The sequence below is a fragment of the Grampus griseus genome (assembly GCF_964374135.1).
Source record: "Grampus griseus genome assembly, chromosome: 9".
Lineage (NCBI taxonomy): Eukaryota > Metazoa > Chordata > Mammalia > Artiodactyla > Delphinidae > Grampus > Grampus griseus.
The window spans coordinates 58,254,149-58,267,911 of NC_139003.1; the positions used below are offsets into that span (position 1 = coordinate 58,254,149).

At 39.3% G+C, this 13,763-nt stretch overlaps 1 protein-coding gene across 1 annotated transcript in view; it reads right to left on the bottom strand.

Moving 5' to 3' along the window:
• Positions 1-456: 456 nt before the first annotated feature.
• Positions 457-13,763, bottom strand: part of LOC309827157 (uncharacterized protein) — a 69,625-nt gene continuing 56,318 nt past the window's right edge. The window contains exons 15-19 of the mRNA XM_082661704.1: positions 10,361-10,487; positions 5,324-5,524; positions 4,257-4,338; positions 3,884-4,012; positions 457-1,443 (exon numbers count right to left, since the gene is read on the bottom strand). Coding sequence (XP_082517830.1) covers positions 1,285-1,443; positions 3,884-4,012; positions 4,257-4,338; positions 5,324-5,524; positions 10,361-10,487 — 698 coding nt within the window. The 3' untranslated portion in view covers positions 457-1,284. The remainder of the gene's footprint in view (positions 1,444-3,883; positions 4,013-4,256; positions 4,339-5,323; positions 5,525-10,360; positions 10,488-13,763) is intronic.

Genomic DNA, 13,763 nt, shown 5'->3' on the forward strand with positions numbered 1-13,763 from the left:
TTAAATCTAACTGAGCAAAATGACTTAGGAAATAAAAAGGTCACCCCAACACCCCATCCCCAGAAGAGAAAAAAAAAAAATTAACCAACCACTCCCCAGCAAAAGTCACAAAAAAGGAAGGTGGGGTGGCGGGGGGGCTTCCCTGGTGGCGCAGTGGTTAGGAGTTCGCCTGCCGATGCAGGGGATGCGGGTTCGTGCCCTGGTCTGGGCCGCTGAGCCTGTGCGTCCGGAGCCTGTGCTCCGCAACGGAAGAGGCCGCGGCAGTGAGGGGCCCGCGTGCCGCCAAAAAAAAAAAAAAAAAAAAAAAGGAAGGGGGTGGAGTGCTTGTGTATACTAAGTCCTGTTAATGATTTCCTAAAGGTTGTCCTGGTTTTTGACCAAGAAAGGGACACTTCTGTTCATTCTCATCAAACTAAGGTTGAGTTGGTCCCTAAGACAAGATTTCAATACAATACTGTTATTTATTTCAGATTCTTTAGGGCCAGGTGTATGGAATGTTGCTTAATAAGTGTTTATTGAATCAACCAGAAGAGCACGTTTAAAGCAGCTGAGGATAACAGTCCTGAGGCACCATCTCCTGGGTCAGAGCCAAGCTGATTACAACACTTCAGATACAGATATCCCTACAAATAAAGACCTGTTACAAAGATCAGATTAGCCCTGCCCTGCCTTAAAGTAGGCAGTGTGGTCTGTCTTTGTCAGATTTTCCAGAATCTGATTTCCTGTGTCTACATTGGGAGAATGCAAGTTCAAGGAGGACTTTGGGCAGTCCCATGATGCCAATTCTTGCTTTTATCCATGGGCTGGGCACTTGATTGGTAGTTTGTGCCTTGTGCAATTGAGGGAAGAGAGGGGGAATTATAAATATTTGAACATTAGCGTTTCTCCTGGTCTGGACTGCAGGAGGCTCAGAACATCACAGTTGCAGGAGGTTAATTTTGCCACACAGTTACCAAGGAGTCGTAGGTGAGCTGGACACCTCACTTACCACAGCTCACTCATCTTATTGTAGAAAGAATATTGGGGGTGGTAGATAAAAAGAATTCAAGAGGTTTAGTTTCTTGTTGGACTGTCACTATCTTGACTTGCAATTAGGTGGATATTACATAATCTCTCTGCTTCTTTACTTCTATCCATGAGAAAAGTCGGACACATTTTTATTGGTGTGTCCAATAAAAATTTATTATTTAGTTATTTTTATTGTCATTTACTTACAGTTCCAGTCATTATATAATTAAGGGTTTACTTTTACCAAATATGTAGACTTTTTGGAATATCTGGACTCTAGAGCACACAGTACAGAGCTTTGTGAAATACGGTGCCTATGAGAAGCTTCCCCTGGTACACAGAAGCCACAGAGCTGCCCTGAAGCACTGAGCCATTGTTGGCATACTCAGTGCTTATCCTGGGCTTCTCAGACAAAGCATTCTGGATGCGAAGTACCTGTCAAGAAAGATCATTCATTAGTAGACTATGAACAAACAGCCATCAGAGATGTTTTCCTTCCCAAATACTCCAGGAGTAATATGTTTCTCAGAAATCAATAAGCTAAAATCCATACATCTTCAATCTTTTCTTTTTCTTCTTCTGATGAAAGTATCAGTGTCCTAACGATATCTAGTCAGTCAAGTGGACTAGTGATCTCACATTAGCCAAATTCCTCAGCAGATGGTTTACACAATTTTGATAGTTCAGACTTCTCTATAGAGAGAGGTAAGAACCGTGAATGCTCTTATCTAATCTTCAGTGAACAGTGTTGCTCCCTCTGTGGAAAGGTTCTTGCCTTTGACTGGGCATTCAGGATGAGGAGGGAAACATGGGACAAGAAAATGAAGGGACAGCCAGTTAGCCAGCCAACCCAACCCAGAACCAGTAGATGGTAGTTTTCACAGCTGGACCCCTCCCTCAAGGAAGCATAAAGAATGCTTACTTTGGAATTCAATCTGACATATCACTGCCTAGTACTGTTATTGATCCACAGGATTTACACAGTTTAGTTTGCTAATCAGTAAATACATAAGTGCTCAGGTTTCCAAATAGCCTGGATGAAGTTCACTCAAATAGGGCATGACGTGAATTAAATTAGGATTTAATTGAGGATTAGGATTTCATGAGTCATGAGTCTATATCAACATCTCTTATTAAAATAGAATTTAGGGTTTTTTGTTTTTGTTTTATCTTGAGAAAGATCCTACAACTTTATCTCAGGTTTGTTACATGGAAATACTCAAGCTGGAACTCATGTAGAAAACATTAGCCTCCACCAAAAATAAAGGGTGTCAGTAATTATGAAGAAAGAAGTCTTATCTAAAATAAACAAATGATTAAACTTGAAAATGGAGACAAGAAAAAGAGTCTAAACAATTTTCTTATCATTCTGTGGATCGTATTTTCATTCTCTTAAAGCAGATGTTGTTGGGCATTTGTAGAAAAGTTATGTGTATCACTTTGGGGGGCATATATCTGAGGCCAGGGTAGCTTAGGGTAACAATTCTTCAGGTTCTAGTCTCAGGCTGGACTTTTGTTTCTTTTTATATTTTTTGATGTTTTGGGGTGTTTTGTTTGTTTGTTTTTGGTTGTTGTTGGTTTTTGTCAAGAAAATGTTGACTAGGGAATTCTCTGGCAGTCCAGTGGTTAGGACTCCGGGCTTTCACTGGCGAGGGCACAGGTTCAATCCCTGGTCAGGGAACTAAGATCCCACAAGCCATGTGGCAGAGCCAAAAACAAAACAAAAAAAGTTGTGACTAATATGTTAATAAAAGAAACAAATCTTTTTAAAACAATTTTTTTAGACTAAAGAATAGCAATATTGGAAGCAGAATAACTGTATGTTCTACTTTACCCACTGGGCCAATTACCAGGGTGGGATTTGAGTCTCAATTTCCCAACTCCCCAAACCTAGATTCAAACATTCTCCTCTTTGTTCAAACTTTACCTTCTCAATGAGTCATAGCCTAGTCTCCATATTTAATAAGACCTGCCATCCCTCTGTTCACAGTAATCCTGATCCCTTTTACTGTTATGCTTTTTCTTCCCATAGAACTTACCACTTGCAAACTTACTATCTAATTTACTTATTTCTTATGCTTATTGTTCATTGTCTTTCTCCCTCCCTAACAGCAGGGATCTTTGTATGTTTTGTTTTCTGATTATTTTCTAAGCATTAGAATAAAGACTAGTACATTATAAGTGCTCAGTAAATTTTTGTGAAAAAATCTCTCCTAGTATGTGTGCCAAGAATTTATATCTGTATTTAAATTCACTAGAGATTTTTTTATTCTTAAGCTCAATGCTATAGAAATTGCAATGCTTTATTTCTAATGCCATATAAAATTCAATGGCATATGATATTATTTTAGAAGAGATTTAAAAGAACATCTATAAAATGAGACATTCTTCAACACTATCATATATAATAGAACCTGCGGGCAAAATCTAATTTTGTTATGAGACTACAGTCGTTTAAACCCTTTCATGGGAGCTTCCTGTTGGGCAGTATGAAAGATGTTTCCATATATGACTCTCCCTTTGCCTAACTTTAGGGCCTGCTCAGAGCCTACATCCTGATTGGAACTACGATATGGGAATCTGGGTCAATTTGAATAATCAAGCTCATATTTTCCCATGATTCCCAACAGCAAGTACAGCCTTTGCAAGGATGGGATATGCTGTTTAGCACTGATGTTAAACAGTCACCAGGTGACTTGAAGGGGTTAATGGGCTGTATCTCCCCATCCTGCCCCAAATCTTTACTCTTCCCATATGCAGAATTTGTTCAGTTCTGGAACATCACATATGACCTGCTAAATTCTCCCAAGTCACCTCAACAAATTGATTGTTCTTGCCGCTTTTCCCATGAGCGTACAGAAGTATAAGAACTTACTTCTGACCCTGGAGGATCCTCAGTATTATACATCAGCAGCTTGATGGCATTAGGATGGCATCCTGCCAAAATATCTCCCGTGTCAGGATCAACAGTTAAGTTATCCACTAAGGTGTCCAACTGGATTACCTTCCAACAAAGAGGAAGTAGTGAAGACATTGTTTTGACTTTCTTCCCTACCTCCTCCCTCCCACCAGCTCCTTCTGGCTCCTGAAATTAGATTTTTGCTACTGAATTTTAGAAGTGCAAGCATAATCTCACCAACATTCTTCTAAAACAGTCTCGTTTCCTTCATTCAGGGAGCGCATTCCCAGGTCAAGCTTGGGAACTAATGTAATAGAACACGTTGTGTGGGAAGACAGGGTACTTTTACCTTAAGTTGAGTTAAATCCCAGTTGTCATGTTTTTTCATTACATGAATGTTCTTATCCAGTACATCAGCTACATAGATATACCTTTGAAGTAAGTAACATTTACATTTAAGCAAGTAGTAATGAGAGATGATACTAACTTTTATTTTGGAGAAGAAGTATACAAATTCACAATAGCTCAAAGTGCCACTACAGTGCCGTTCTGAACTACAGTAAAAGATAATGGACTGGTATTTTTAATACTCTTGAAGTGCTTTTAAGTAAGCATTGAATACGAGATATGACCATAAGGTAATGGAATTGTGTTTCTAGCTGACATATAGGCTCAGTCTCATCAGTTATGAATCACACTTTATTCTTTAAATTGAATGGAGGTAAGTGGACCTCTCATAAGTCCAATAGAGCCTATACTTCCAGAAACTCGTGCTTGAAAAGAAGTAGCAGATGATCATGAAATTCAGTCACAATTATTTTTAAAAAGAGGAAGAATACTTAGTGTAGTTTTCCACAGGGATCATCTCTATTTATTATGTCACCTTTACATTTAATATTCATGGTACTCTTCTTTTTAAATAACCTTCCATTTTAAAAACACTTTAAAAGAGTTTCTCATAAAATTTTATGCTGCATAAAATAATGTCTTCTCATAGAAAATTCTGTTGTAGTATAACAGTAAGTCTGAAACTTATACAATCCCAATGCCCAATCTAAGTTGGGTCTCCCTCTCCAATAAGAACTTTTGGGTAACTGAACTTAGTATAAGTGATTAAAGACCTTCTAGCTTCATAAGGGGCAGAGGTATCCTGCATTTATACTCTTTTCTAGTCACATAAGAGTCTGGAACAAGGACCTCATATCCTTGAGTCAAAATCCCTCATTTTGTTGGGGGACCCTAAAGTGCAAGAGGGCATGGTTGGCTTAAGATCACACATTTATTGTGAACCCTGGCCACGCTGGATCCCTCCACACATGTATTGACTACTTAAGCCTCAGGAAGTAAGCACTTCTTCAGGGAAGGAATCCATGAAAATGTCAAGGGTAAAGGGTTGGAATTTATAAAAGAGCTTACTTCTTGTCTGGTGAGATGGTGATCCCATTGGCAGAAATAAATCCTTTGGCCACCACTTTAACCTCTCTTGGACTGTAGAAAAGAATGTAAGTCCAGCGAAGATCCATGACCATCTCTAATAGTACCAAGAAGAAGTTGGTAAAATAGTGGTCTCTGGTGGCATAGAACTGTTCTGCTCCGAGAACCACAATGTCGTTCACACTAAAATGAAAAAGAAAAAAAAAAAAGAAAGAGACAGAGAGAGGAAAAGAAAAAAAACCATGGGCTATTTAAAATCACTAAATCTCAAAGACCAATAAATTCATCAGTTTGAAAAAGTATACATGAACTAGTATGGATTAAAGGATTCCACAGAAAGTACATGACTTTTCATTGCCCTGATGGATTTTCTTTTAGCCATTTGTTATTTTCTCACTCCTCCCTTCCACAGAAATCAGCAAAAACAGACAAGTATACAAATAAACCTCAAATCTATATCTGTTGACTTGCGACTGTTTTTGTTTTTGTTTTTGTTTTTTACAGGTGAAAGAGGGATTCTATAATTCCCAACACACTCTGAACCTGATAGAACAAATCTAGGTTTTTTTAAATTATTATTATTTTTCTTTAAACAATTGCCAAGACTGGAATCAAAGATAAATAGAAGGCACAACAGTTTTGCTCTGGTTTTATGTTATTCAGATTTTTAAAATAGTTTTGTTTTCTTTTTTTTACAAATACAAATTAAACATGAAAAAACTCTACTTCAAAAAAAAGTCTAACAGTTCAAGAAAAGCTTATCAGTTGCATTCTAGACATTTAAAACCTATCTCACAATTTAAATTTCAGTGGCAAAAACAGTAGGTTTTGGAACTGTTTGGTGATCGCGTATCCAAAGAAAAACTCCAGTAACACCTTTTATTCAGTTTTTAACCATACCAGAGAGAATCTAAATTGTCAATTTTTCCAACGGCAATTTTTCTGCACCAGAAGGTAGTCCTGACTCTCAAAGAAGAGACAATTTGGGTTTTTCCTGCCTTCAAAATGTTTATCAAATCCTGTAATTCTCCCAGGATTTTGAAACATGTAGAAAATAAGTAAGAAATATTCTAATGAATGAAACATACCAAATGTCAGTAATAAGGAAGAAACATTCCTTTGGGGAAACTGTTAAAAAAAAATCCAGTCTGTATATGCAAGTAAAGCAGGGAAATGCAGTCTTTTTTTCTTCTTCTTTAAAAATCCATTTTTCCTAAAATATCATTCCACAAAATTGGAAGTGAAGGACTAAAATGGGGGGGGCGCTAAGGAGCACACACCATTAACACAAAAAGTAAAATTTTACAAACTTAAGCAGTTTATGATAGACTAGGATCAGATTCCAAGATACCAAAGGTTGGCTGAAGAAATTTACCGTTTTGTGGGAGCTAGGGTTTGTACTGCTGCCTGAAGATCGGTGAAGAGCAATTCACTGCCTTGGAGCACTGCCCCTTCCCACGGCAAATCCTGGTCTCTGCACCATGCCTCCGCAGGGTGGGCCTCTCATCCCACCACCCAGCCCACCTCGAGGGCCTCCAGGTCCCTGCAGGTGGTTATCTCGGCGGTCCCCTTCCTGGGCGGCTTGAGTCTTCTTTTCTTCCACATTCAGATGGACCTCACCTCTGAACATGATGGGCCTGTTGCTAAGCACCTTCTCAACAGGCTCAGAATCATCAAACACAACGAACCCAAAATTGGGTAATTTCCCACTGTTGTTAATATGCAGCTCCACCATATTCCCCTAATTTTGAAAAAAATCTTTAAGCTCTGATCTGTCCACCTCATGATCAGGTTGCCGATAAAGAGCTGGTCAGGCAGATCAGCTCGGTGCTTTGTCCTCCTAGAGGGGTGGGAGGGAGACGCAAGAGAGAGGAGATATGGGGATATACGTATATGTATAGCTGATTCACTTTGTTATAAAGCAGAAACTAACACACCATTGTAAAGCAATTATACTCCAATGAAGATGTTAAAAAAAAAAGAGTTAAAAAAAAAATGAAGTAATGTATGTAGCTTCCGAGATGGGAGACTTTAAGAGGCAGTACAAGATCCATCATGCTTCACTCACTCTTCCACAGTAACCAGCAACTTTTCTGATAAATGAGAGTGTGGTCCTCTCTTAAGGTTCTAAATGAGGACACCATAAAACTGACTCCCTGAATCACCTACATTGGATATGTAGCATGCGTATGAAAACAAGACAAAACTTTGTGGGTTTGAGCCATTAAAGATGCTAGGGTTTTTCTTTTCTATTATTGTAGCAAGACCCAGTTCATCCTGACCTTTATATTTTCTCTGCATAGGTGGGATTATGAGTGTTATTCTTTCTTATTTATGTTCTTCAATACCATTGAAATTTTTAAATGAACCAAGTCTCATTCTCACAACAATTAAAACAAAATCATTTCTATTTTGGAAAAGAAAAAAAGAGATGATGACTAGAAAAAAATGTAAAAAAAAAAAAAGATTGAACCTGTGTGTGTGTGTGTGTGTGTGTGTGTGTGTGTGAAGCTTCTTTACTCAGCAACTTTGTAAAATACACAATATTGTCAATAAAGTTAATGTGTCACCCTTTCTAATGGCATTTATGATTTAAAAAAAATTTTATTTTATATTGGAGTATAGTTAACAATGATGTGTTAGTTACAGGTGTACAGCAAAGTGATTCAGTTATATCCATACAAGTTTACATTAAATTTAGGAAAGAAAAATTTGGATGAATCAGGAAATACTTTGAGGTTTTGTTGTACAATGACTCTCCCAATGTTATTGGGCTACTTGTCTTTTAGGTCTCAGCTTACGCAGTCCTTCTTCCAAAAAGTATTATCACCATAGCTTAAGTTAAATTCCCGCATAATTTGTTCCATAGCACTTTGTTCTACCCTTTGAAATGCTTGGGTATGTGTTTATCAGGGTACCTCCCAAGGTCCTCTTTAGATCCTCAAAGCCACGCCTGCCCTATTCCAGCTGGCACTATTTCAACCAGCTCTGCATAGGATCTGACAGACTTTCCACAGTGTACCCTTATAGCGCCTTACCTCATGTCTGTTATAGGCCTCTTACTCCCATTTCCAGGCTTCCGTGTCAAATTCAAAGCACAGGATATCACCAGACTTGCCTTGCACATGGGTAAAAAGGTATGTGCAGGAATTAACACCCCTTGAGGCAAACCTCTGACTACTGAGAGATGGGGGGCGGGGGTGGATAAACTCCTCTTCCTTTCTTATCTTGGCCAGATTGTCTTGAAATGAGGTTTATGTTGCTTACTGGAGGGCAATCCCATGGTTTCAAGCAGTCAGTTGCACTTAGCAGTAGCTGGCTTAACAATGCATTTGCTATAGACTCTCTCCCATATGAGTTTCCTGGTGCTGCTGGAACAAAGTACCACAAACTGGGTGGCTTAAGACAACACACATTTACTGTCTCATAGTTCTGGAGGCCAGAAGTCTGCAACCAAATTGTTGACAGAGCCATGCTCCCTCTGAAGGTTCTACCGGTGGATCCTTCCTTGCCTCTTCTAGCTTCTGGTAGCCTCAGGCATTCCTTGGCTTGTAGACGCATCACTCCAATCTCACTTTCCATCTTCACACGCATTCTCCCTGTGTGTCCGTCTGTCTTCTTATAAGGACATCAATCATATTGGATTAAGGGCGCACTCAGCTCTAATACAGCCTCATCTTAACTAATTACATCTGTAAGGATCCTATTTCCACATAAGGTCATGTTCTGGGGTATCAGGGGTTAAAATTTCAACTTATCATTTTGAGGAGACACAATTCAACCCCTAACACTCCGCTTTCCCTGCCTCAGGCTGGTCTCTGACTTCTGCATCCTGGGCTGGCACTCCCTAACAAAGGAGCTGTGTCTTGAGTTTTCCCTCAGGCTGTGCTTTCTGAGGCACTCTTCCCACAAGGGGATGTTATAGCATTTGACCCTCACAATCACCAGGTAGGTAAGTCAGGCCTTTGAGGGAAACCCCATTTTGCTGAGGAAAACTGAAGCACAGGTGAAGTGACTTGTTCACAGTTTCTCAGTCACCCAGCAGTGGCAGTCCTGGGCCCCACTGAGCCTCAGAACCCAGCACAGTGCATCATGGGAAAAGTCAACAACTTCAAGTTCTCTTACTTCTTCTGCCTCTCCTTTTGTTGCCCCTAAATTCTATGGGGAGAAATTCAAATGTGTTGTTGAAAAAGAGAGCAAAGGAGAGAAGATGAACTTCCTTCCTTTTCTTTCCTTACTCTTCTACCTCATGGAAAGATTAACCTCTACTGTTTTAGAACCAGTCTTTCAGCGTTGAATCCATTTTATAAAAGATTCTTCACTGTTCGTTACAGGCTTGAAACAGGCAACCTAGCCAGTAAAAAACTTACAATTTTTCTCAAAGCTGTTCGCCACAGTGATTAAGAGCCCAGCTTTGAATTCAGATGGGTCAAGGTTTACACCCTAGTTCTACGACTTACAAGTTATGTAATTTGGGTAAGTAACTTACCCCAAACTGCTCTAAGTCTCTGTTTACTCATGCCTATTACTAAAGGCAGTTGTGAGAGTGAAAGGAAATTAGGGATTTTGGCACAGTGCCTGGCACATAGTCAATGCTTAATAAAAGGCCTACAGGCCTTTTTTCAAATGTTACTTTAAAACTTTGATTGAACAAAGGAATGGTCCTTCTGGAGGCTGGTTACAACACCCAATGGGTATGGCTTTCAGAATACAACCTACCAGGACAACTAAAGGGTGTGGGTGTTTAAAGAGCCCAATAGCAGGTTCTGCGCTGTTGTGTTATGGAGGATGGAATTAGAGCAACTTTATAGGGTTAAAATGCTTTCAAAAAGTTGGAGAATATAAAGATATTTAATACCGAATACAGCAATTTCTAGTGAGGTGCTGGGCAGTGTCACCATAAGAACCTCTAGAAAGCTTTAGAAGAAAAAGCTTCAAAACAAAAGTTTAACAAAGGCTGTGAACTAAAGAAAACAAAGCACACAGCAGAGGCGCAAATGAAATACTTTAATTCCATACCTTTTGAGAAGTTCGTGTTTTATAGTTTTCAGGTGTACCAAAGAACGTTGTTGTTCCTCAAATTTAAATATCTCCACAGTGGACTCCATGTGGGGATGGTTCACAACATAAAGATAAACAATTTGGTCTAAAGTGGAAAAAAGACATAATTTCCAAGAAGTTTGCTTCTGTTGCAACTATTATTACACCTAGTGTAGAACTTGGTCATGTCCAAGGATTTTTCTTATACATCTTGCATTTGATCCTTGCAACCCATCTGATAGGTAAGTCAAACAAATGCCAGAATCCTCATTTTATTGAAGAAACTGACACTCAGAAGGTTAATAACTCGTCAGCAATTTCATCACCACCCAGTGGCAAAGCCAAGCCCACATGTTTCTGCAATGCTCCCTTCAGCCTCACCTGCACACCCTCTCTAACAGGAAGATGCAGAACTACAGTGGTGTATAAACACGGATGCGGTTTCCCAAGGTGGCCCCTCAACAAGAGAAGTGGGTACAGCAAGCAAAGCTTTGCCGAGAATTCTTTTCTGTGAGAACTGCCTACATTGCAACACACGTTCAAGAAGTGTCAGGCCTGTGTAAATATTTTAAAATGAACATTTCCCAGGTAGAGAATGAACTCCTGACACAAGTCACCTACCTGAGGTTGCAGTAACGATATTTAGTTATTCACGAACCCAGTAGACGTGGAATGTAAATACGAATGTAGAAGAAAATAGATTAGCCAATTTTAGGTATAACCAACCTCAGGAATGTTCACCTATCTGTTCTCATACTGGAATGTGAACTGCTGTGAACAGGATTGGGGGCAGTACTCTAGCTTATCAGAGTACTGTTTTCTGACTTATCAGGAGTTCTAAGTCAGATGCACTCTGGAGTTTGAAAGAGCCTGGGCCCATGCTCCCATTCAGGATTTGATCTGCGTTCATCTCCCCAGTTCCTTTCTTGATGGGGTTTCCAATCATGCAGCGGGGCAAGCCAGAGCCCTGAGATGTGGGGCTTATACTCAGGGCCCCTGAACCACATGGGCACCTTTACCTGAATTAAGGAAAAGTGCTCCCTCGCAGATGAATCTTTCTTTTGGTCTGACCCAACTCTGTTCCAGGGCATGGCAACTCTGTTCCAGGGACTTGGCAAGCAGAACCTGAGTAGCATTTAGCCCTCACATGGCCCTTCGACAAGACATTCTTGCTGGACACAGCATGAAAAATACATTGCTGCCCTGGCTTTACCCCCTTCTTAAGGCCTCTTTTCATATAAGAGATGCTTGGTGAGAAGACTTTTGTTTTCTGTCTTCTCATTCATGCCAATTTATGTGTAATGTTTTGGCCTTATGAATTAAATACATAATTAAGGGAGGTCACTAACAAATAAAATAAGTTGTCAATCATAACATACTTAACTTCTGAAAGCCTGATTATATGCCTGAGGATTAATCTGTAAACTGGCCCCATCTTAAAAAAAAAAAAAGAAAAAACAAACCAAAACCAACCCTCACCTCCCCTTCCCCCCCTTCCAAAAAACACAAAAAACCCAACTCTAACACTATCCCATGGAATAAAAGAGCTCCAGGCTAATCTGATCACTCATTACACCTTCTCCAATGAAGCATCATATGTCTAGTCGGGTGTCAGGCAAAAAAGTGATGACTCTCAAATTATTTAAATAGAGCCAGGAGCCCAAATTTCACCTGAATTAAGGACCTAGGATTAGAAGTAAGACCATCTGGGTTCTACTTCTGGCATTGCCATTTACTAATGACAGAAGTGAAGTCACACTTTACTGCATGTCTCTAAACTCCATTTCTCCATCTATAAAACTATCAGTATCTGCACCCTGCCTGACTCATAGGGTTCATTCATTTATTCATTTAACACATGTTCACAGAGCACCTAACATGTTGCAGACACTGTTCTAGACTCTGGGAATCCAGCAATGAACAAGTCACATATGCTTTTATGATGGTTACATTCTAGAGAAGAAAACAGGAAGGAAATAATTAGTAAATAAAAGAATATGGGAGTGGGGAGATATGCCTTCTTCATACAGTTGCACCCACTAGAAAAGTGACAGTTAAGCTTGGATCTAGAGATGAGAAGGAGCCCACTACAGAGCAATAGTGGGAGAGGGAAAGAATGTTGTTATCTTTTAACATTAATAAAAAGCATTAATTACCATTTTGATGAGTGCTAAAAGAGGAAGTTCATTGAGAAGAAATATAGCAAGGTTCACAGGCTGAAATAAGATGATGGGAAGGCTTCCCTGAGAAGGTGACATTTAAGCTGAGACCTGAATGATGAAAAAGAATAAGCCAGAAATAAATGGAAAGACATTCCAGGCAGAGGGAATTACAGATGCAAAGTCCCTGAGGCATGCAGCATTCTGCAGGACTAAAGGAAATCCAGTGTGACTAGTCCAGAGAGTCAGGGAGACAGTGGTGTCCACTGAGGCTGGAGAGAGCATCCAGATGCCAGAATATGTAGGGGTAGCACCTAGGAAACCATTCTGGAGATTTGGGGTTTATCTTCAGAGTGACAGGAACAATATGGTGAATTTTCAGAAGGGAGTGACATGATCAGATTTGTATAAAAAATAATGCTTGCTTATAAAAATGGCTTGAGTTGGCACAAGAGGGAAAGTGCAATCAGGGACCACTGCAGAATCTAGGATAGACATGTTGGGGACTTGGACTGGGATGGTGCAGTGAGGATGGGGAGAGGTCAGCAGCTTGGAGAGATATTTGAGGGTTAAATTGGACAGAACTTTGTAACTAGCTGACTGAATGCGACAGGGAGAGGGGAAGAGTCAAGGTTGGGCCCAGGGTTTTATTTTGAGGAATAAAATATATATAAAGTGCTTTATAAACTGTAAAGCAATATAAAATTGTTAGGTACAATTATCTTTTAAAGAAGGGCTTGCTAGGCAAGTAAACATCATATATTAGATTTCAGGGGAATATTTAACCTACTTAGTAAAATAGTATTTCAAGCATTTTAAAAGGTACCCATTTGTTTAAAAATGAACAAGTCTGTTGGTGCAGAGGAAAGAATGAAACATTGATCGGTGGGATAAGTGGATTGAGATAATTATTCGTCATTTTTTATTCATTTAAATCACTCTAGCAAATTTAACTTCACAATTAACAATGCCTTGTAACTTCAGTATGTATTTGGAAGAATTAAAACACCATTTATTTAAAAATTTTGATTTGCAACATTTCCATTTGGCCTTCCCTTCACGTATTAATAGTTACTACTAGTGAGGCTTCATTCTTATCTTCTACATGATCTGTGGACCCACAAATATCTAAAAATTAAGTTAGTCTGGAATTATAAACTATAAAGTAAAAACTAATATTGGAAATTATTGTTTTAAAGCATATACAGTGTATTCATAACTAT